General features: G+C 40.0%; 1 protein-coding gene across 6 annotated transcripts in view; it reads right to left on the bottom strand.

Moving 5' to 3' along the window:
* Nucleotides 1-23,886, bottom strand: part of dennd5b (DENN/MADD domain containing 5B) — a 104,754-nt gene that overhangs the window by 23,386 nt on the left and 57,482 nt on the right. For 2 of the 6 annotated variants that reach the window (XM_040141398.1, XM_040141413.1), the window contains 10 exons: nt 19,059-19,637; nt 17,154-17,385; nt 11,359-11,509; nt 11,116-11,209; nt 8,306-8,437; nt 7,224-7,376; nt 6,685-6,766; nt 6,489-6,570; nt 5,364-5,492; nt 2,894-3,015 (listed from right to left, as the gene is read on the bottom strand). In XM_040141398.1, coding sequence (XP_039997332.1) covers nt 2,894-3,015; nt 5,364-5,492; nt 6,489-6,570; nt 6,685-6,766; nt 7,224-7,376; nt 8,306-8,437; nt 11,116-11,209; nt 11,359-11,509; nt 17,154-17,385; nt 19,059-19,637 — 1,756 coding nt within the window. Of the gene's footprint in view, nt 1-2,893; nt 3,016-5,363; nt 5,493-6,488; nt 6,571-6,684; nt 6,767-7,223; nt 7,377-8,305; nt 8,438-10,722; nt 10,834-11,115; nt 11,210-11,358; nt 11,510-17,134; nt 17,386-19,058; nt 19,638-23,886 lie in introns of those variants that run through there. The other 4 variants (XM_040141405.1, XM_040141422.1, XM_040141440.1 and 1 more) reach the window with 3 other exon arrangements.

The following is a 23,886-nucleotide window of genomic DNA, read 5'->3' as shown; positions in this document are numbered from 1 at the left end:
CATACATACACATATATACATATATGTATATATATATATCAGCATATATATTTAAATGGAATTATACAATGTTTTCCCAAACAACAAATTGTGTTACAATAAACTAAAAAGAACTGAACAAAAACTAACTTCCATGCATGAGGAGAAGTTTTTCCTTCCCTCTTCCCTGTCTGAGGGTAAAGAGTAATTGTGTGTGGCCCTATATAGACTTAAATTCCTATATAAACGCATTGCTCTCTCTTGGTTGGCTCATAGAAATTATAAAACCATAAAGGAGAAAAAAAAGATGATCAGGTCTGATATTTAGTTCCTTTACTTGTTCAGTTGCATCTGCACTCTGCCTCCCTGTTTGATACCCCGCTCTAGTGTCCTGCATCTGGAATATTGATCCAGTTGCTGTGGTCCTTCATGTCCAGCACTGCTTCTCTGGCCATCTCATACATCGTCATTATGCTATTTCAGTGGATCTAGATCTTGGTGAGCGGCGTTTGGAAGAATCTTTTTAATGCCAGAGTAGGATTTTCTTTTCTGACCAACTTAACTGGGGTAGCTTTGGTCAAATACAATGCACTTTTAATTAATATCTAATTACATATTATTGGTGTCTTCTTTTGCCATGCTTTTTTTAGAATCAGCTGTTTCATCAGAAAATGTAAAAGGTTTACGACAACTGACCTCGCAGTGGAACCTGGGCTCAGTTTCTGATCGAGTGCTCAGTGAGCTTGTTGGATCTGCAGTCGGGATCCTTTGGGTAGTACCAACTCTGTTTTCAACACATGGTCAATATAATTTATCATAGTGGTGCCTTCTGCGCACTTGGGTAGACTAAAGGGCCGCATGTCGTTTCTTTGTGATCTCCATTACAGGTTGGTAATTTTATCTTGCATCCGTTGGGTGTGATTGTTTGGCATTTACAGCATGCATTTCGCCTCAGTACTCCACTCCCCCAGCTCCGCTAAGCACACCTGGGCTTCAGTTAAGCTTGCCTTTTTAAACTAAACATTGAAATCTTGATTGACTGGTATGAAGGGGCCCAAAGTGTGCCAAGAAAATGTTTTCCAGACCATTACACCATCACGACCAGCCTGGACTGCTGACACAAGGCAGGTTGGTGCCATGGATTCATGCTGTTGACGCCAAATTCTGACCCCACCACCTGCATGCCTCAGCAGAAATGCAGATTCATCAGACCAGGCTACTTTTTTCAGCCTTCAACTGTCCAATTTTGGTGAGCCTGTGACCACTGCAGCCTCAGATTTCTGTTCATGGCTGACAGGAGTGGAACCCGACACGGTTTTCTGCTGTTGTAGCCCATGTGCCTCAAAGTTTGATGTGTTGTGCATTCTGAGATACTTTTCTGCCCACCAAAGTTGTAAAGAGTGGTTATCAGAGTTATTGTAGCCTTTCTTTCAGCTCCAACTGGTCTGGCCATTCTCGGACCTCGCTCATCAACAAGGTGTTTCCATCTGCAGAACTGCTGCTTACTGGAGGTTTTTTTTGTTTTTGGCACCATTCTGAGTCAAATAGAAACTGTTGTGTGTGAAAATCCTAGGAGATAAGCAGTTTCAGAAATACTCAAACCAACCCCTCTGGCACCAAAAATCATGCCATGGTCAAAGTCACTGAAATCAAATTTTTTCCCTATTCCTGTTTTAATGTGTACCTGAAGCTCCTGACCTATATCTGCATGATTTAATGCATTGCACTGCTGCCACATGAGTGGCTGATTGAATAACTGTATGAATAAGCAGGTGCACAGGTCTTTTTCTACTGCTTGTGCTGGGTGAGGGTATGCACATATCAGTTTATGAGACATCCTGACCACACATCAAATTTTTTCACCTATTAACATTTTGGAAATAAGAAAGTAGTGATGAATTAGACAGAAGTTACTGACACGATTCAATCTGTGTGTACAAATATTTCAGCAGCAGCTCTGGTGCTCTGTCTGTGTCTACACAGGATGCCTTCCGGCACCTGTGTTTTTAAAGTGCTCAGAGCCTAACCCACAATTACTGTAGTAAAACCAGAGTTGTTATGTGGCCTGCATAGACAGCTAGACTGATTTAAATAGAAGCATATCTGTTCCTTTTTACACACGTGAGACAGATGACTGAAAAAACACAGCTGAAATGCCTTCTTCATTGGCATGGTTTATGAGCTGTATACAGCTCGACCAAAGAGCGACTCTCAGATTGCTTTATTTGAATAGTTTTTAAAGGCTTTAAGAGGTAAAACTACCTCTTAAAGAAATACTGTGTTTTTATTTATTTAATTTCTCTTATCATGTCACAACCTGTCAGAACCTTATAGCCCCGTGAGGAGGGTCCAGGTTTACAAGATGTTACAGTGGATTTATGTAAACCGTTCTGGTATTTCATGTTGTGATGCCCCATGGACTCTGTTACCATGCTGTGTAGCGGTACTGCTGTCTTCCTGTGACTCTGAAGGGAAACTGGTGAGTAAGTAAGTGTTGCAACCAGTAAGAATTATACTCGGTATAAAAACCTACTGCTGTTAATACAACTGCTACTTGAGTGTTGTTCATAATATTCAATGCACAATTTTTAGGCCTCAAACTGAATGAAAAGCATCTGCATGACAGAAATTCATTTATACTTACCTTTACTTTTAAATCATGTACGTCTCCTCCTCAGAATGACTTGCCATGATTAAACTGAGATTTCTGACTGCTTTGTGGAATTTCTTACCATGTCAAATGATTCGTCTTATCTGAATGTCTGACAGTTGCAGCTGATCCCCGAAGCAACATTCTGAGTCACTCCAAATATACTGTATACTGTATGGTCAGCCTGTGACTTGTGTTGTCATGAAATTTTCATGTGAATCTGAACTAATGTCAAGGGTGATATGTAGCTAGGGGAGAACTCACTGATCGTGGTGAAGACGCTGGTGAAGCAGAAGTAGTCGACAGCGTTGAGAGATAGCAGGTGGAAGAGGAACTGCTCCTTCTCCTCTTCACAGCGCAGGAAGGCATAACGCTTGTACAGATTCCTGTGGGCAAACCACATACAGCTCAGGTCATGTTCAAATACAGGAAAACATTATCATTTAATGTTTTATCTGCTGATCAAGTCCATTGTCTCTAAAACACAGAGAAGCCAGTCCATCAGACTGACATTTATGACTTGGGGTCACAAGAATGAAACAAATGTTGAGATCATTCAAGTGTTGTCATTCAAGTGTGGGCTTAATATGTTGTAGTAACAGATTCAACTTCAATAAAATAAAAAACTCCATCCATATTGCTCAATGGCTGCCATATACTATTAGACAACTAATCATTTTTATTTGTTTAAAATGTGTTTAAAAAATGTTATGATAAAAAGAATATAGTTACTTTTTTGTAAAACTCCAAATACCTTTGAAGATATTGAGATTATGATGGAGGACAGTAGTGCTGTACCACCACAAACCGACCTGCCACACAAGGAAAGTACTGGATTTACGTACTAAAGGCAACATTTCATTTGGCTTTGATCGTGATATTTAACCCAGGGTACTCAGTTGCGTGTTACTTTTCTATTGTTTCATAGGACACCATTACATGTAATTGTTGTTAGTGTCATGTGATTGTTCATGTATCCCCAGGGCTGAAATAATGCAGGAGTTGAGGACTGAACTAGCCCCCTTTCTGATCATCTCATTTTTCATGCCGTTCTTTGAAATTTGAGATTATGAACCCAATATTTGTGCTTAAGATGCTAAAAACATAACCCAGCGTGCTGTAGGCTTCATGCCAGACAGCAGACGGACGATGCCTGTGGTGCATATCGCAACCCGTTTCAGAAAGACAAGAACACATAATCGTTCCTCAATTATTATCTAAACAGCATATGTGTCATAATAGGCCTACTATTGTTAAATGATTGCCAGATAAGTCCAAAAGGTTGCAACGATGATATGAAAACAAAAAAAATACCCTAATTCATTGCAGTGTTTTTTCAAAGTAGCGTGGCCATGTTGCTTATGGCTGTATGCATACATATACAGCCATACTCTTGCTATGCGACAGTTAAAAAAAAGGGCAAGAATATTTTCCATAGACATATAATTATGCCCGGTAAGGAGGCACCCCACAGAACCCAGTCCCTCCACAAACCAGAGTGGAGTAGTTGACTAGGGACAGATTAAGTGGCCCCCAGCTAACAACCGGAGTGAATGGTTGCAGTTTGACAAAGGCGTAACCAACATCATTCAGGCCACAGCCAAAGGAGATGCAGATAGTCGACTCCAAACAATGACTGCCATCATCGTCAGCTACACATCCAAAAGATGTGGCCATGTTGAAAAAGGCAACACCAAGCCCACCACCTACACCAAGGGCCACCAAAATACATTAACTTCGGCAGGAGTTTGAACTCACAAAAAGCAATAAAAGACATCCACTGAAGAGGAGAAGCAAACATTAGCTGACCTGCAAAATATCCTAAGGAAAAGACTTATGATACTCCGCAGAGCAGAGTGGCACAGGAGAAGGGGGAGAGAGCCAGGAAGCGAGCAGCGTTCATTACCAACCCCTTTGGCTTTACCATACGGCTACTTGGGGACAAGTGCAGTTGCCGCCGCATGTGCTCAACAAATGAAGTCAATTGTTTCCTCCATGACACCCTGAGTGAGCCAACAAGAGAACGGGAGCTTAATCCCAACAAAGCTCTAATCAGCCCAGCCCCCCCAACAATCGAGTTAAATCTGAGGGGGCCGGGTCTGATGGAGGTTGAAGAGATCATCAAGGTGGCATGTTCAGCCTCTGCTACAGGCCCCAGTGGTGTACCTTATGTAGTATACAAGCACTGCCCAGAGCTCCTCCGACACCTGTGGAAGATATTGAAGGTGATCTGACAGAGGGGGAGAGTTGCCTACCAGTGGAAGTGTGCTGAGGGAGTTTGGATCCCCAAAGAGGAAAACTCAAAAAACATCAATTAGTTTCGGTCAATCTCACTGTTGAGTATCAAGGGGAAGGTGTTTTTCAGCATAGTTTCCCAAAGACTAACAGGGTTTCTCCTCAAGAGCAGCTTCATCGACCCCTCAGTGCAGAATAGGGGAATTCCCGGAGTTCCTGGTTGCTTGGAGCACACTGGTGTAATCACAAAGCTCATCGGAGAAAACCATGAAAACAGAGGTGACCTAGTCGTCCTGTGGTTGGACCTGGCCAATGCCTATGGTATACTGCACAGACTGGTCGAGTTTGCACAACCCCGCCACCATGTTCTTAGCAAGATCACTGATTTTTTTCTGACATGGAATAATATTACTAGTGCTGCCTCTCAGACAAGTAAATTTGAATCGATCTTGTTTATCAAAAGCACAAAGGGAGTGTGTGTTGGCTAGATCACACTCACTTGGTTAAGGCTTGTCGGGACAGCAGCTGTTTGAGGTGCTGAGAAAGCAGCTTCTTTTCCAGGGACAGTCGGATCCAGGCTCTAGCTCGGCCCACATCTGTCTTAATCTCTGACATACTCTGGATATGCCTGAAGAGCCAGAGGATGGAGAGAAAGAAGACAGATTGATGAAAGCTCATTAAAACAGGAACATTGAAATATAAAATCCACCCTCATCGGTCTGATGTTCACTGACTCCCAGAAGTTGATTGATGAACTACTGTAATTTATTTTCAGTTGTTCCCACTTCCATTAACCTGCTTTAACTGCTTTTATTTCAATTACTGATTTCCTACATTTCCTTTGTTGTGTCCCTATTCTGTGCCGCATAAAAGTTCTCTATAGAATGTACAATAAACTAATTATCAAGGTAGATTGCGTTTGCAGCTTGTATACAAACATATTCACAAAGGAGGGATCTTTGAATCGACAACAATTATCTTTTCCTCCAAAGACACTTATCAATAGCAGGTAAAGATAAAACCTTCTGTCTCACCACAATGACACTTTTTCGTTGGCGGTTTTGCAGTAAATCTCTACAGGGGTTCCAGGCAAATCTTAACTTTATGCAGTTGAAGGTTTTCATGTTGGTCATCAGTCACCTGGATTCCCACAATGCCTTGCTAAGTGAATTGCTCATGTCCCACAGAAAATGAAACAGGCTTTACCTTTTTAGATTATCACGGAAAACCAACTTTTGCAAGCACCTCCTCCAATCTTTTGTGTATGTGGTGCATTACAACAGCTCTGCGTGGATGTCTGCGATGCAACAAGTGCTAAATTTGTGGAACTTTGACCCAAGCTGTAATGACCTCTGTGGGTTCAGCCAATCATTGTTGAGCACTGTTTGAACTGAAAATCAATGAACACTTAATTAACTGTGTTTCTTGTGTTATTACTTGTGTTGAATTTCCAGAACTGTACAGTAACATATCAGTCACAGCCACATATCAGACCAGGCATATTCACTTGGTGAAATATCACCAGAAGTGTGAGTATGTCAGCTATTGCAGACAGTGCACACATGGACACAGAGGAGAAGGTGTGACTTTCTTAATATGTCTAAAAAAAAAAAGCAGCATGTACCTCATATCCTGTATAAGAGACACACGCAGAGATGGCATTGATATGGAACAATCAGACTTCCTCCTCTCAGGAACATGCAACACTGTTAAAGAGAAATACATGATATGATGCATGTGTTACATTCAGAAATGTGTGTTAGAAACACAAGGAAACACAATGTGTGTGTGTGTGTGGGGTCTGATTTTGAATGTTTTACATGGTGACTCAGTCTGCTGCTGGTCCAGCTTTTCCTCTCGGGCCTGGTAGTGCAGCAGGTGGGACCAAAGGGCCGACTTCCCCTGGGAGGTCAAAGTATTGTGCATCAGAGAACCAAATTTACAATAAACACACCTGAACAACAGCTAATGCATTCACTGAAAAGGAAAATGGGAAGTTATCAAAGAAGATTAATCAGGCAATGACCTCTTAGCCTCAACATCCAATATGTTCATAAATACCTGATTAACCAGAGTGTGTTTATACTGACAGCACGTATCATCAGATTTGCTTTATCGTAAATCTGATTAAAAGACAGCAGACTTAAACAGTATCATTTATGCTTCCCTGTGTTTACATGTTTGTGTGTAAAAGTCCAAAAAAATATCCAAACTTATCCATTCAAGCTCTATAGTTATCTTAATATTCCACTGATTATTCAAACAGTGTGTGTTTGTATATTGGTGTGTTTGTGCGTGGGTGTGTGTGCGTGTGTGTTTGTGTGTGTGTGTGTGTGTGAGCACTTGCGCTTGCGCCAACCTGTTTGACCTGAAGCCCGTGGCTCCAGATCCTCTCCAGCAGATCACACAGGCTGGCGATTAGAGTGTTCTCCTCCAGTCCGGTGATGTTGGCCTCACCATGGCCCAGCTCCACCGCCTCCCGGCCCATCTTCTCCACCAGCATACGCTTGGTCTGAATACACAAACACACACACGAGCGCACACACACACGCACACACACCAAGATACAAACACACTGTTAGAATAATCAATGGAATATTAAGATAACTTTAGGGCTTAACTGGATAAGTTTGGATATTTTTCTGGAAATTTTTTTGTACCAAGTATGCCAATGAATACAGAGAAGTCTGACAGGAGAATATCGCATCAGACATATGGTATGGAAGATAAGAAATAGCTGTTCTATCCTATTGTGAAGGCTTTAAACTTACTAATTCAGAAATGAATTGATGGATAAATGAATGAATAAAATTGTACTAAACATAGTGAAAACAAGATAAAGAAGTAAAGAAAATGCGGATGCAATAAAGTCTACAATTTGGTAATTTGATATGCAAATGTAAACTGTAAACTATTAAGACAATAGCTGCGTCTATTAGTGGTATGCTTCTCACCTGTAGAAATGATGGCATTATCACTATAAATCACAGTAATAAGTTATAATAATAGTGCCTTCAATTCCTTTGAGTTCCATTGGTTCCAGTTATAAAGAGGATATTTCATCTAGGAGTGGGCTGTGTCTGTCCCTTTGTCTGATATCTGTCCTGATTCAAGTCTTAAAATGACAGCGACTGGCCTGAACAGAGGGTGCTATAATTAATAATCAAAATTTTTTGTATCTTAGATGGGAATTCTTACTTTGATGATCCCAAAACATGGAATAAAGAATGTCTAATGTTGATGAAACATGAGTGATTAACTTTGTCACTCCCTGCATATCATTCATGAGGGATGGTACCTCTCAGAGCTTTGAGGTTGTGAAAACCACACAGGGGCTGTGCATGATCAGGAATGATGTCAGGAGGTATCATTGATTGACTATACTAATGAATTCCAGGTCATTTCTAAGCGCAGGAACATTGCTGTGGTTGTATATTTCACCTTGATACGACACTCCTTGAGCAGCCCCTCCACAAACTTCCAGTTGGTCTGGGCGATGACGGCAGGAGATAGATCAGACAATTTGGGCTGTCGCAGGTTCTTCCCCAGGCTGCGGGCCTCCTGCATGTACTTCTGAACATCAAACAAAACCAGTTAGTGTGCTCTGTATAACACACACTCTGATCAGGCATGAATAATATAGGGAAAACCTAAACCTTATTTTAACTTTTAATCAAGGAGATACTGTAACTGTAAAATCTTCTATAACTTGTAGAAGATTTTTATTGCATTTGGAGTAAACCTGAAAATGAGGAAAGGGTTATCACTTTTAAGCGTTTATTTATATTTATTGCACACGCAAAAAGGTTCAAGACATTAATCCTCACGGACACATAATTTTATCTGATTTGAATCAGCTGTATCTCACTTCTTTTCCTCTGTTTCCTTGCTGTCATTATAAACAGGACAAATGATGCTCATGATCAAATTGTGACAAAAAACTTTAAAAAAAACTTAGTGACCTGATTCCCTTTTTAACATAAATTTTCACATATGATGGTCATCTTATTTAAGAACAAAACTCTTCATATCATTGTAGAATTAATGGCATTTTCACTATTAATTATCATTAAAACAGCTCACAATTTAAAAGCATTGCTGTTATGACTACAGAGTGTGATTATATTATGTGAGAAGCTGTGAAAATCCAACACTTCAAAGGATGACGTCCATGTGAGGTAATAGGAAAGGTTGTGATACAGGAAAGGAGTGAAATCCAGGGCACCCTTTAAGAAGGTGAGTGTATGTGTGTGTGTGTGTGTGTGTTTTGGGGTGTGTTGGGAGGTAAGCAGGGTTCCCAATAAAGCCATAACTAAAGTTCTGCAGATTGTCCATGATGTGCCATAGCACAGAGTGCTTTCCTGAAATAAAAAGGTTCTATCTTCTTTGCTTTTGGTTAAATTTCTCATTTGATCCAAAGAGAGTGAGAGAATGGCGAGAGAATGGCAAAAAAATAGTTATAAAGCTATAGCATATCCCAGTGATGTAAGAGGCAATGTGGTCTACCTGATCTTATTTACAGGCAGAAATTATGTCAAAATCTTTTTACACTAAGTGCAAATAAAGGTTGATATAACTACGGTAACCTTCGACTTTTATCCTCTCTAAGGTAGGCTTCCAGTATTTTAATATGGGACTCTCGCTCTCTATCCCCCTCTCTCTCTTTCTCTCTGTGTATGACATTGGCCTAAATGTGCTGTCTCGCAGAATTAGATCAAATGAATGATTCGTAATCGATATGTTATTCGATAGCCTGGTCATTTTTATACAAGTAATATTTATCTGGTTTAAATAATCAATTTGATAGTATTTCCCATTTTTGCTGAGCAAGAGTTTTGTGCGAAAGGAATTAAAGGCCTGTCCAATATAGATAACTATCCCAAATATAGGCCAGTTGAGTTCAGTGGCTGAAGCAAATAAAAGCCCAGACTATTAATTGAAGTTTTATGGTATTGCTTTTACACGAGTTAAACTTTTGACATGCTAATCTACATCGCTGTAAAAAGTCCTGGCAGATCCCACATTGCCCAATTTTACATTTTACATAAACTTCACCGCAAAAGAGATGTGGCATGGTTTACAGTAATTTATGTGCCCTTTCCCCTGACTGTTTTAACTTATTGCGTGATTACTGACTAACAGTTTGTCCACACTTGGCAGGCAAATTTTTTCTCTGTATTTCAGAGTCCCTCAGCTTTTTATCAGCCTGCTAGTTAACATGTAGTATTTATGAGCTGCGATCAAATAATCATATTTTGTACTTTCTTAGATTTTTGACAACAGAAACAAAAAAACAAATAAACATGGCAACCATCTCTATATTTTGAATTTGGCTGCATTAAATCACAACTTTGGTGTTCACAGAGACCAAGAGGAGACTGTACCAAGATATAACTAGCCAGATATTGTTGTAACAGCATTGAGTGTAATACTTGAAATTCCCTAAACTATTCTTAAAGTATAAAGTATTGTTAAATATATTCATGAAATCAAACCCCATTTTCAGAAAATCAGTTTGAAATATTGAAGCGAGTAATGGAACAGTCAGGAACAGCCACACTGAGCTTTTAGATGAAAAGCTGCAGGTGACAGGCTGTGCATACACACTGGCTGCACTGCGAACAGATACATCCGCTGCTCTGCTGTTGTATTCCAAATAAAATAATGACTCAATCAATGTTTGCTGCACAGGAAATACTCTGGACAGAGTGTTTCAGTAAAGAAGTTTACAAAACCAAACCCAACCTTAAGGAAAGGTGGGAACACTGGCTAAAAGTGTAAGGAGTGATCAGGATAGACTGGGGGGTGGATGGGGACTGTGAAAGGTAGTCCACAACACAGGCAGCTCCTCCACATACCAGGCAGGATGTAGAGGCGGATTTTTTAGGTGGTTTGATAGGCGGAGGGGACGCATTGTCCCACTCCCAAAATGCCATGGAGTTCTGCAAGACCAAACAGCCCTCCACCTGCTGAGGAGGAAGAGGGGTACGACCGGCATGGAACAAACAAGCACGCAGGAGAGGACGGAAAAAAAGGAAAGAATGGAAAAGAAAGCAGAGAAGGCAGCATGCACACAAAGAAAGAAAAGATAAAAAACAAAGAAAGTTCAAACTAAAATCAACAAGAATTCAGTTACAAAACAAAGACAAACAAAAATAAGACACCATGAGAAATACAGAGAAAATATATAGTTGTAGAACAGAGAAGGGGGAGAGAACATGAAGAGGGCAGTTTATGATGAAGTTTTCTACCTCTTTAAGGCCATTATCAAGGTTCAGATGCTCTGTTTGTTGTCTGTGGCGGTCTTTCCTTCGCTGAGCTGTCGCTGTCCTATGAGACCACCTGCTGATCAAAAATTAGACTACTTTGAAATCTTGTTTGCCCCTTGATTGCTGAAACTCCACAACAAGCTTCTTCACTATGTGCTCTTGCTAGTCACTGGTTATGACAGTATTCTTGTGTCCAGTTCAATGATGAAAGGAAGGTTGACTCACTTGTTATTAGTTGGCCCCGTGTTGAGCACGTCGACCTGCAGTTTGGGGAAGAATCCCTGCTCGTATTTTCCCTGACCGATCTTCATGTCCAGGAGGTGTGGGTGGATGGCTGTGTGGTCAATCTTCATCAGCCTCTGCTCAATGGCCTGAGCTGCAGGGGAGACAGAATATGTTTACTGCAAAGTTCTATTATTAACCCCATTCAGGCAACACTGTGAGTAAGAAAACTTAAAATTGAATATGGTCATAGTCAGAATAAGCAAAAGATCATGTTATAGTTACATTACTGGAGGGAATATAAACCAAATACATGTGACACATACACAGATGACACATGCTGTAATATCTAAATCTAGATTCATTAGAGCTGGAAAAGAACATCTTAAAGCTATGCTGAATGTCATCAGTTATTTGAAAAGGTTTGGGGTCCCCAAGTCAAATTCCATATTCAGTTTATTTTCGAAGTGAAAGGAAGTAAATCTAACCCCTGCAGCAAACAGACATTAAAAACTAGGATCCACTGTTTTTGGATCTAGGATACGGATGGGGTTTTTCACCCCATCCCTATTCTCGGGTGAAAAACCTGCCACAGGGACGGGCCACACACTTTTGGTCTTTCCTGGCGGATGTTCATAGTGTTGCACATTGATGTACACAGTCACTGCCTACTTTCTCACCACCACACTTGGTCAATTCGGACGCTGTTTGATTATCTGACAAGCACATGAACACCTTCTTGCTAACACTTTACTCCCCAAAGTAACTGCTGAGATCTGGGAACATGGTGTCATCATTACAAGGTCTGACGGAGTAACAAACACGAGCAGTCAGATAATCAAACAGGTTGTGAACAAGGCCCCCTGGCTAGGCAAACTTATTTGGAAGAGAAAATTAAGCTAATGGTAAAATTGTTATACAAAACGTCCATTGCAAACATCTGTTACCTTAATTTTGTTAAAACCTGTCTCCTGCTTCTTGCCAGGTCAGGCTTCTTTTTAGATGTCACCATGTTCCCAGATCTTACTGAGAAAATGAAGACCTGATTTGTAATAAACAGGAATTATCCTTTAATCAGAGAGACACAAGCTGATCACATACATGAGGATGCAGTGAAAAAGACAGGTGTAACCATGGCCTATGACATCTGTGATGGACAACAAAGTGCTTTGGGGCATTTCAGATGCTAAGTACTTACGGACAATGAAACAAATTACATACTTCTGCCTGTGTACACCACCACAGTGGATGTGAAACAAAGCCATCAAGATATGATTGAAGTTTAGACTTTCAACTTTAATTAAAGGGGTTAAAAAAAATATTGCAATAACCGTTCAGGAATTACAGCCATTTTTATACATAGTTCCTTAATTTTCAGAGGCTCTAAAGTAATTGGACAACTGACATTTGATCAGTTTCATGGGCAAATGTGACCTGTTCCCTCAGTATTTAATGACAAAGCTGATAAAAGGTCTGGAGTTGATTCCAAGTGTTGAATTTGGTAGCTGTTCATGGGAACTCTCAATATGTGGAGTCGATGCAAATGAAGGAGGCCTTCATCTGGCTGAAAAAACAATACAAACCCATCAGACAGATAGCAAAATTTAGGGGTGGCCAAATCAACAATTTGGTACATACTTAACAAAGAATGAATGCACTGGTGGCCTTGTTGACACCAAAAAGCCTGGAAGACCAAGGAAGACAACTAAAGTTGATGATCGAAGAATTATTTCCTTAGTGAAGAAAAAGACCCTTCACAACATCTAGCCAGGTCAAGAAAACTCTTGAGGAGGCAGGCATATCATTGTCAAAGTCTAAAATCAAGAGACGCCTTCAAGTGTAAATACAGAGGGTTTACCACAAGGTGCAAACCATTGGTAACACTCACGAAAAGAAAGTCGAGATTAGACTTTGCCCGAGAACATCTAAAAAAGTCTGCCCAGTTCTGGAACCAGATTCTTTGGACAGATGAAACCGAGATGAATTTGTATCAGAATGATGAGAAGACTATGGAAAAGAAAAGGTAAAAAAATAAAGAAATGGAATATTCTTCCATGGCCAAGTTAATCACCTGACCTCAACCCAAGTGAGCATGCTTTTCACTTACTGAACACAAAACTGAGTGAAGAAAGACCCACAAACAAGCAGCAACTGAAGGCAGCTGCGCAGTAAAGGCCTGGCAAGCATCTCAAGGGAGGAAACTCAGTATTTGGGGATGTCCATGGATGCCAGACTTCAGGCAGTCATTGACTGCAAAGGATTTTCATTCATATATTAAACATAATCCTTATATTTATAATTATGTTTGTTTGTCCAATTACTTTTGAGTTTCTCTAAAAGGTGGACTATGTATAAAAACGGCTATAATTCCTAAACAGTTAATGCAATATTTTTGTTAAACACCTTGAATTAAAGCTGAAAGTTTTCATTTCAAATCCATGGTGGTGGTGTACTGAGGCAAAATTACAAAAATTGTGTCACTGTCTAAATACCTATGGACCTAACTTTATGTTGCCCTCTCTGCCCATCTTTCTCTCTCTCTCTCCACAGATCCACAAACACACTCAGACTGACTCTTCCCTCTGTGTCCTTCACCTGCTTTATCTTCTCCTCACATGGCAGTAACAGCAAACACACTACATCGTCATCTGTCATCCGGGTTAAGTTGCCCGTCTCGGGCACTGAACTTGTTTTGTGTCAGACTGAATTAGTCTGATAAGAGCTGCAGTATTATTCTCAGTCCTGGGGTGAGCATTGAGAGGAGGCGCTGGAGTGAGTTGCCGCAGTAGAAGGCAGGTGAAGGGAAAGACTGCCTATTGTCTGGTTAATTGGGTACACCATCGCCCCCAAATGAGCTCACCCCTGGCAATTAAAGCTTTACATCGCTCAGCCCATTAGCATGAATGGTTTGGGTCACAGACAGATGACAAGTACACATACACACAAAACGGTGGAGAGATTGCAGTGAACATCTCTGGGTGAAATGATAATTCTAATCATTCTTAAAGAAGATAATGATCTAAGCTACCAAACTGAGAGTACTGAGCCAAACTGAAAGTTGATACAGACATTGTCTGTTCTGACACACATAGTTAGTAGCTGTGTTGTCTTGAATTGTCATAATATCTCTCTGACATATCAGTCCAAGGCAATTTACACAGCTGTTTTAGTATGACTTCAAAACATTCCAAAACACCATATTCTGATTTTTTTTAGTTCATTAGGTTGATAGTAAATTTGGAACCCTACTGGTTCAGTCAGCACTGAAATCTGAAATATTTCAGATGGACAGCTATAATTTGTGGAAATATATCTTGTAACACTGTATAAAATTTAATAAATAAGTAAACCTTTTGAAGATAAACACTTATTTGTCTTCCTTCTGAAAGTGAAATGAAAAGACATCGATATTAATGTCATGTCTCTTGGTTAAAATTGCACTAATCAGTGCAATATTAAGTATGGAGAAAATATTTCTGTCTAATGTGAAAGTATCACTTAAAGTAATTAACCCAACTCCCCTCAGCTCTACAAGTTTTAGAATCTTTTAGCTAATTGTTTGGGTTTCACAAAGGCAAATGTATTGTTCTGGTTCAGTCTCGCGGCTCCCATTAACGTTGTTTACAACCATAGCAGCAACTGTTTTCAGCGAAAAAAGCTCAGATAAAACCTTGTGCACTACCTGTTCAGCAGCAAACAGCAAACAGACACAGCTAGCAAGTACCTGGTGAACATATTGGCGCATTTAGCAGCTAAAGGGCCAGATATCTTTTCTCAGGAGTTGGAGGAGATCAAACAAGAGCTAAAAGAATGTTAACATTGGACTTATGCTCAGCACGTTGCCAGAAACATGAATGCTGATGTTGCTCTTCGTTCACTGGCTTTGTAAATAGGAAAAAATTTGCTACCACTTTGGCCATCTTTACAAGTTGATAATATATCAGTGTTATTTTTACAGTTTGTTTCTTGGGCCCAAAGTCAGCAAAAATCAGTCAAGGCAGGTTTAATTACAGAGCTGGAGTCAGGATTTCATTAGCTTAGCTTAGCATAAAAATTGGAAGCTAGCCAGGCTCTGTCCAAAGAGAAAAAAAAAAAACCTAACAACATCTCTCCAGCTGGCTTATCTAATCCCAACGTAAAATATCAAAGCAGCAATTTGTGGTTTTAGAGAAAGTTACATGTTGGGACTTCTTCTTGATAAACAAATAGTTTATCCATCCACCCAGTACTCCTGTGTCTCCAGCCATAGCACTGGTTGTTGGGTATGGTAGGTAGGGTGAAGAGCGTTAAATGAGTACTCAGTAGTCATTATTACATTATTACTTGAGTACTGAGTATGGGTCGGACCACACGATCTTCGAACTCGTCCTCCAGTTTCATGAATGTATCTTGCACGGGTGTGACCGTTTCACAGTGACAAAATCTGTCCAAAGACGGACAGACAGACAGACAGACACCTGCCAAAGTACTTAAAACCGCCTCTCTGGTAGTTCCCGTTACAGTAGCTGTCTCCAGGACCAAATTTTGCAATGATGACACACACACACAGTCACACACACACACACACACACACACACACACACACACACACACACACACACACACACACACACACACACACACAAAGAGACTCATAGGGTGAAAACAACACCAGCCACACTGTCGCAACTAGTAAAAATCTACCCAATTTACATATTCTTAAACAGCCTTTTAATCAAGCGTCATAACAGATTTATTGATTCTTCTTCTTATTATTATTATTATTTTACCTCTTTTATGCTTCACTGTAAACAGGTCATATATTAGCAAGCTAATGTTACTTTTGTCTCTTGGTTCAGTCAGCTATGTAACAGTTATACCTGGCAGTTAATGGGTGTATATTTAACAATGAATCTCTAGGTAAGAAGTAGTTTGTATGGTGCAGCCTGTTTAGAGATGCGTAAATCTCCACTGAGCGAACACTTACATTACAACTTGGCTAAAATTAAACTTCTGAACCAACCTGCTCCAGCTCTGTCCATAAATGCACAGGCAAGACATTGATATCAATCTTCTCATCCCATACTCAGAAAGTAAGCAAATTAGCTTCATGTACTTTTTACACAATCAGACATACTTGCCCCTGTGGTTCTTAATTTCGAAATACACAAGTGAACCTGTAATCCTTAACTTTTACAGTTTTATGCACATCAGTGAACCACAAAACAGACACATGTATCCTTACAGATTCCTTGTTGGCCACCAACATTCTGGCTCACCCCTGAGTCTGACCTCCTGCTTAACACTGTAAATTCAGCACTAATTAAAGCCTTAACAAAGAGAAACACAGGCAACACTGATTGAGTAAATAATTTAAAAAAAAACACAGCCTGAAAAAACACTCTTGCAGTAAGACGGTATCGGAGAGTGTGTGCTTGTATTTGTGTGTGTGTGTGAGAGAGAGAGAGAGTGGAGTGTTTGCTGTCTCGGGATGCAGAGAAATGAGAAGTGGGGTTTTGTGATCACTGTTGATAGCTGAGTTGATTCCACACAAATAAATCAGAGACAAAAGGGGAGGAGGAGCCAGAGAGCTGGATGCAGAGTGTTTATGTGTGGGTTTTAAATTGTATGGCACAGTGCAATCCTGTCTGACCCCAGCTAATGTACTATTGGTACGCTTTGAAGGACAGATAGACTTGTACAGCAGCTGATCAACAAACTCCTTTCCTGCTTTTTTTCCAATTTTAATCATGTTTATACTGAAATAAACCCTACTTTTAACATATTTGAGCACTCATACCTCTCCCTGCTGAGCTTACCAGACTCCCTAAGGATGGAGCATCTCTGGTAGCTGGAGGACCGTAGGCTGGGAGCGCGGACGTTGTAGAGGCGGGCCTTGTCGATGCGGGTGTCAAACACATGGAGCAGTGGCTCCTTCTCCTCCCACTGAGACATGATCTTGTTATCAATGAAGGTGGCGAACATCTGCGTCTCAATGAAGTGGGAGAGGAAGGGCAGGTAGGGTTCTGGCTGGTCTGACAGGAACGAGGCCTGAAACAGGGACAACCACAAGCAAGGAGATAAACAAATATACATATTGTCAATTTTCAAAAATTAGCCAGAAACGTAGGCAAATAAGGGCTGGTCCAAAATAAAAGCAACTTAAACAAAAAAGTACCTGCCACTGATAGTCATTGTCATCACCTGTTTGCTGTGTGTTTGTTAATGCAAACAACACGTTAATTGTTAATGCAGCTGCTTCACTGTGAAAGTCGTCCTGAGAAAAGAAGTTGTAATATCCACTGAAACACTGGAAAACCTTTCCGGCGAAGCAGATACAAAAAGTCTGCAGCGTGCATTGAAATTACATAAACAATATAAAGTATGGCAAAGGGGAAAAACATTTACAATATGTCCACACTAGGCCGACATTTTGCTCTCTCAGAATCTGATATTTTAGTATCCATGATGGATGAATCTAGAAAAGGCCAGTATTGTGTTTTTGTTTTTGGAAAACCAGCAGTGAAGTGAGGAAGTAAACTTTGTGTTGCCTCTACACTCTCGTAATCAGTTTTTTTTTTTTTCAGTATAGTTGATCACATAGTAGCATAGCTTTCTACACCCAGTTGACAGCTTAGTAGGTCAGACTAGCTGAAACTAATGCAGTCTAACACAAAAGTCCTGCAGTAAATCCTCCTTCATGATGGTTATAATGTACAGTTGTTAAAAACTGTGTTAAAGAGGTGTTGATTCAACTTTATGATCTTTTTGGAGACTGCAGTTTGTGGTGCTGTTGAACTGTACTGCATTACACCATTCATCCACAACATCAAACCCAGTTACCAGTTTTAATGTTGTGGCTGATCGGTGTCATTAAAAAGTGATCTTATTGACATAACCCATGAAATACTGTTTGCTTAGTTAACAGGAGGCAGTATTTAGGAGCTGCAATCAAATGTCCTGCTTAATCAGTTGTCTGTTGACAGAAAGAAGAAAAATATGTAAATGAGAAAGACTAAATTGTTTGTTGGTCTGTATTAAAGCACAGTATAAATGGGCACAGAGAGCAGGAAGGAACTGAAGAGAGGTTTAACCAAAGACTGGGCTGTATGTCCCACTGCTGTGGCTGGGATGCACAATTTTGTTATTTTCCTTATTAGTGCGGATGGAGATCTTTACAAAAATGGTCTTATTTTAAGAATCAAACATTACTAACATTTATAAAATATACTACTGCAAAAGGTCAACTTAGATATAACAGCCTGGCCCAAATAAAAGCCTGAATTTCTCTTAAGCTGATTAAATACTGGTGTGAGAATTAAGGGTACAAATATTCATCTATTCATAACAGCTGACCCATTTTCCATACTGTGCAGTAGATGGCATTTCTACAATTCACTAAGGAAATGTACTGCATGTAGTGTAGAAACACGGTCATTTACAGTCCCTAGACTGCTCTGAATATGGGTCATAATCACACTGAATGCAAAAAACTTTTCAAACTGAAACTGTTTTTCAGTATAACACAAATAATGCAAGTACGCCCTTAAAGAATAATAATAATTCAGATGACCAGGTCCAAGTTCTACTTTCTCCCTCTTTTTTTGCTGTAAGACGACAGACACACAGAAATAAACCTAATCAACAAAGACAAATTTGTTGATGACTAATGACTTAGAAACCTAGTCAGCAAAATCTTTCTGCATTTGTATTAATTTCATCACCTTGTCAAAGTTGTGCATCTGCTCCCTGTTGGTTAGCCAGGACTCCAAGTCTGGGGCACTCTGGATGACAAAGGCCTCATAGTCAGCAAACATGGTGGTGAAGCGGCTGGCGAACACCTCTCTCAGCTGGACATTAAGCTTGGCATTCCTTAACTCCTCTTCTTCAGCTGCTGTCCGGCCCCCTTGTCTTTCAGTTGCCTGAGGTTTGACTCCAGCCCTCAGGGCGTCGACACGGGCCACTGTGACCCCGGTGCGTTTGGTCAGCGCCTGCAGTCTCTCTAGGGTGGCATTTCCCTGCAGCAGCTCCAGCACAGCAAGCTCCTCCCCTGCCAGGTTGCCATTACGCCCATCGTCCTCTAGCTGCTGGAGGGCAACAGTCTTACGCTCCCTACTCGGTGTAGAGGGGCTGCTGCCGGGACTGCTGCGGGTCCGTGGTGGGGCTCCTGTGTTGGCAGTAATGCCAAAGCTCAGCAGTACCTCGCTGAGCTCCTTGATGAACTCGGTCTTGTTGGGAAACTGGGGAAAGTCCTCTGGAAGTTCGATGTAGTGGTTGTCGATGTCCACAAAACACAGGTTGGCCTGGGACAGGGAAAGATATTAATAGTACAACAATATTACTCAGAAATAGACAATGATCCCTAAAAATTAATATTACTGTTTCTGGTAGTGCAAAAACAAAATCTCAATCTCTGCATTACAAACAGAAGACAAAAGTCCTTTGGGTGCTGTTGACAGCAAAAACAGGAGGAGGGTGTCCTGGGAGCTGGTACAGGCACATTCATTTTGATCTCAACAACACACCTGTTTCATGTCTGTATCTTGATGGTGTTTGTATTCACCTGATGAATGCAAGTCAAATATTCACTCTCCTTTAAGCACAGTTTTGGACTTTACAAACTAAGTAGTTGCTAGCTGCTAACTTTATTGGTCAGCTGTTCAGTGTTGCAAAGATAGTGTACTGTGGGTTCATCAGAGCTTTCATTTACTGTTTTGGAAAAGCAGTTGAAGAGAGAGGAATGTATTAGCCGAACAAATGAGCTGAAAGAGGACAAAAATTCCATAGAGATAAGGAGAACTGCAGAGGGCGGAATTTCTCTGTGGGTTCATTACTATGAGTCACTTCTTTCACATTACACAAGTTCTTTATTTGCTTATACTTGTGATCTCTACTAGATATGTCAGAGTCAACTCTGGACACAACAAAGGTCAGTAACCAGCACACTGTCATATTTGTTCAAACTCAAATTTCACTCTTCTTCACTCTTGTCAAAGTACTTTTGTCACTGAGATCTCGGAATTTAGTTTTTTAGTAGCAGTAAAGACACTACTGGGAGTTTAAATAAACCTGAATGACATATGATATTAGCATCTCTGTCTGACGCTTTGCACAAGATCGCTCTCTCAGTTCTGGGCAGCCCTTTTGAGCCTAAATGATTGTTTAGTTGATAAACTTAATAAAATTAATCAGGAAGTGTTTTGATAATCAATTAAAATTACCAAGGAAATGCAAAAAATCTTGTTTTAGTTGCTCTAATGTGAGGATTTGTTGCTTTTCTCTGTAATATATGATAGCTCACTGAATATCTTTGGGTTTTGGATGGTTAGTCTAAAAAAGCAAGCAATGTGAAGATGTTACTTTGGGCTTTAGTTAATTGTGGCTAGCATTTTTACTATTTTCTGACATTTTATAAAGCAAATGATTATGATTAAGCAATTAGTCAAGAAAACAATCAGAAGATTAAACAGTCATGAAATTAAGTTTGTGGGAGTCCTACATACATATTAATTCACCTAAAAGGCACCTTTAAGTAGTAAAGCCTTACTTAAGCCTTAAGTAATTTAATACACTGCTCTCTTCTTTCCATCTTAACTCAAACTCAGATACGCTTGTGTCCAACTGATGAAATTCTAATATTGACCCCCTTTTTGCTCTGTTTTTGGTCTCTACCCACTCCTCAGGGAAATATCTGGCGTTCTATCTGCTAAATGCTCCACCATGTTCACGGGATATTCTCTAACTGTGTCTGTCTGCTTCTGGCTGATGCGCAGGTAGTATATAGTGGGTTTTTACAGCTTTTTCACTGTAAACGGCTACAGCTGAATACAACACTATGAGAACAGTGAGAGTGAACCAGAAAAGTAAGTTAAATCAGTAAACATTGAGATGAAACTTACTATAAAGCTCTGTAAAGCAGTGGGGAGCTGCAGATTAGGCTGATAATTCTCTGCAGGTTTATCACTACCACAGACTCCTTTGACATTGTCAAATTGCCCTCATTGTCTATTCATATACTCACTGAGCACTTCATTAGAAATACCTGTACATCTGCCAATCACGTGGCAGCAGTGCAATACATAAAATCATGCAGATACAGGTCAGGAGCTTCAGGAAATATTCACATCAAACATCAAAATGGCGGAATAATGTGATCTCAGTGACTTTGACCATGGCATGATTGTTGGTGCCAGACAGGCTGGTTTGAGTATTTCTGAAACTGCTGAATTTCACACACAACAGTCTCTAGAGTTAATTCAGAATGGTGCCAAAAGGTGGAGACACATCAGATGAAGTCCAGAATGGTGGCTTAGAAAAGAGCTCTGCAGGAGGTGAATGCTATACACCCCTCTAAAATGAACTTAGTACATTTATAAATACCCCATTTGTAAGCCTAATATTCATAGGAACAACTTCAGAATATACCAAACGAAGAGACAAGATAATCCACGGGAGGGACAAAGAAGGATGAGAAAGAGAGCATGGGGTGACTGGGGAGACCAAGTTTGACACAGCCATGGAGCTAGCTAGCATCAAGATCCTGCTACAGGTGATAAAATTGGAATGAAAATGGACATTGATTCTCTTTAGACTACAGTTCAATAGCTTGGTAGCAGAATTACTGAGGCCGAAACTCGTATCTGCATTCTACAAGATGGATGCAACGGTGTGTGGCACAACTTCAGGAGAGGGTGACATATCTGGAGGGTGCGGGATTCTGTGACAATGTATGTATAGTTGGTGTTTTGGAAAACTCAGAGAAAAGAGACATGAACGCCTTTGTGCCTATATTATTGAAGGAGGGCTTAGGCTTGGACATCATTGGAGATTTTGAGATTCAGCAAGTGCACAGATGTGGACCTAAGCCATATTCAGAAGCAAGTTATAGGCAGCACATCCTGCGTAAATTCCTCAGATTCAGTGTGAGAGAATTGGTGCTGAGAGCCGCCCAAGAGTACAGAACCTTTAGACAGTACCTGTCTAAAGACACGGTACAGAAGTTCAAAAATATGACCAAGTCAAACGCTAACTCTGAACAATGAAGGACATTTCATATGCCATGTTGCATCCTGACACACTGTAAATCTCACCGAATAACAATCTCAATCTCTTCATGACCCCCAGGGAGGCGCAGGCTTTCATCTCCACACTGAAATGACAGTTACTACAGAGGGATGATAGAGGATAACTCCTATCCCTAGGGACTCAGATTTAAAGCTACCAGAGACTAAAGCCCCTGGTAAGAAGTAGTTCCTTCTTACACGAAGATCATATACCCTTCATTTTGACCGACTAGTTTTAAACATTTATATAGTTTTCCTGAAGGGACAATACTTCACAATTTTCGGAATTTAAGACTTAATTGGTTCTAAAATTTGTTATATCTTCTCTTTCTAAATAGCTCCAGGATGGTGTGATATTATTTCAATTATTCTCAGGTATGCTGATAAATGTACAATATAACATATGACATAGCTTGGAGTACGTTGTGGTAAAGGCTATTTGATAACATCGTGGGCAAGATGCTGAACCCCAAAGTGTGTCTGTGAGTGATAGAAAAAGCAATGTATGAATGTGTGTGTGAATGTGGCTTTTAGTGTAAAGTTTGGTATTTTAATTTTGATACAACATTTTATATTTCATTCTATGTTGTATATATTTTTTTATATAATTTTCAAATCTAGGGCATAATAATGTCATCTGGGTGATTTTGTGATAGATAGTGCTGCACCAGCGGCACTTGTACTAATGATTGAGCACCTCAGTTTGATCACCATGTTTGGTCTAAGAATTTGCAGTGCCATGTTACATAATTGTGAATATCTGGGGTTAGAAAAGTAACTAAAATGTGCTGCATTTGCTAATTTCATTTTCATAAATTTGTTGTAGGCTAATGCTGAGATTGATGTAAAAGGGCATCACATTACATTTAAACTAGATTAACCTGTTTTTAGTGTGAATGGATGATGCTGGTTTAGCAGACCTATGAAACAAACTTTGCACATGAAGGAAAAAAAATCATAACTAAAATAGTTATAATTAAAGGGAAGTTTCCTAAATATAGTCAGAATTTATATTGATTGAGTTTTGCTTTAGATTTAGCAGTATTTGTAACATATGCAAAAACTGTCCCTATTTTTTTTCATATGAAAGAAAACAAATGAATCCTCCCCAAAACAGTCGTGATCTCTCTCTGCTCCATTTTAAATGAAGAACCAGCTGGCTGGTTTACTTCGTCAGGCTTTAATAGCCTTGTTCTGTTCTTTGTAGTTGTCTTCTTTTTTTTCTACAGTTGTTTAGCATTTTCCTTTTTGCTTGGCTATTTGGCAGCACCACAGGTCTCTTTTCTTGTAGGGACAAAGCCTAAAACAGACGGGGAATTGGGGATATGTGTATTGTGATATCAGAGTAGGGTTCTGAATTGAACCATTTTTATGGCAGGAACATTTAAAATAGATATTTGGAATTTCAAGGGGCTAACCTAGCCACTAAAAGAAGGAAACTCCTTATGTAGCCTAAACAAAAGAACAAAGACAAAGAGGAATTTTTGGG

Source organism: Xiphias gladius, chromosome 2, assembly GCF_016859285.1.
Source record: "Xiphias gladius isolate SHS-SW01 ecotype Sanya breed wild chromosome 2, ASM1685928v1, whole genome shotgun sequence".
Classification (NCBI taxonomy): Eukaryota; Metazoa; Chordata; class Actinopteri; order Istiophoriformes; family Xiphiidae; genus Xiphias; species Xiphias gladius.
This window is presented reverse-complemented; position numbering and strand designations above follow the sequence as displayed.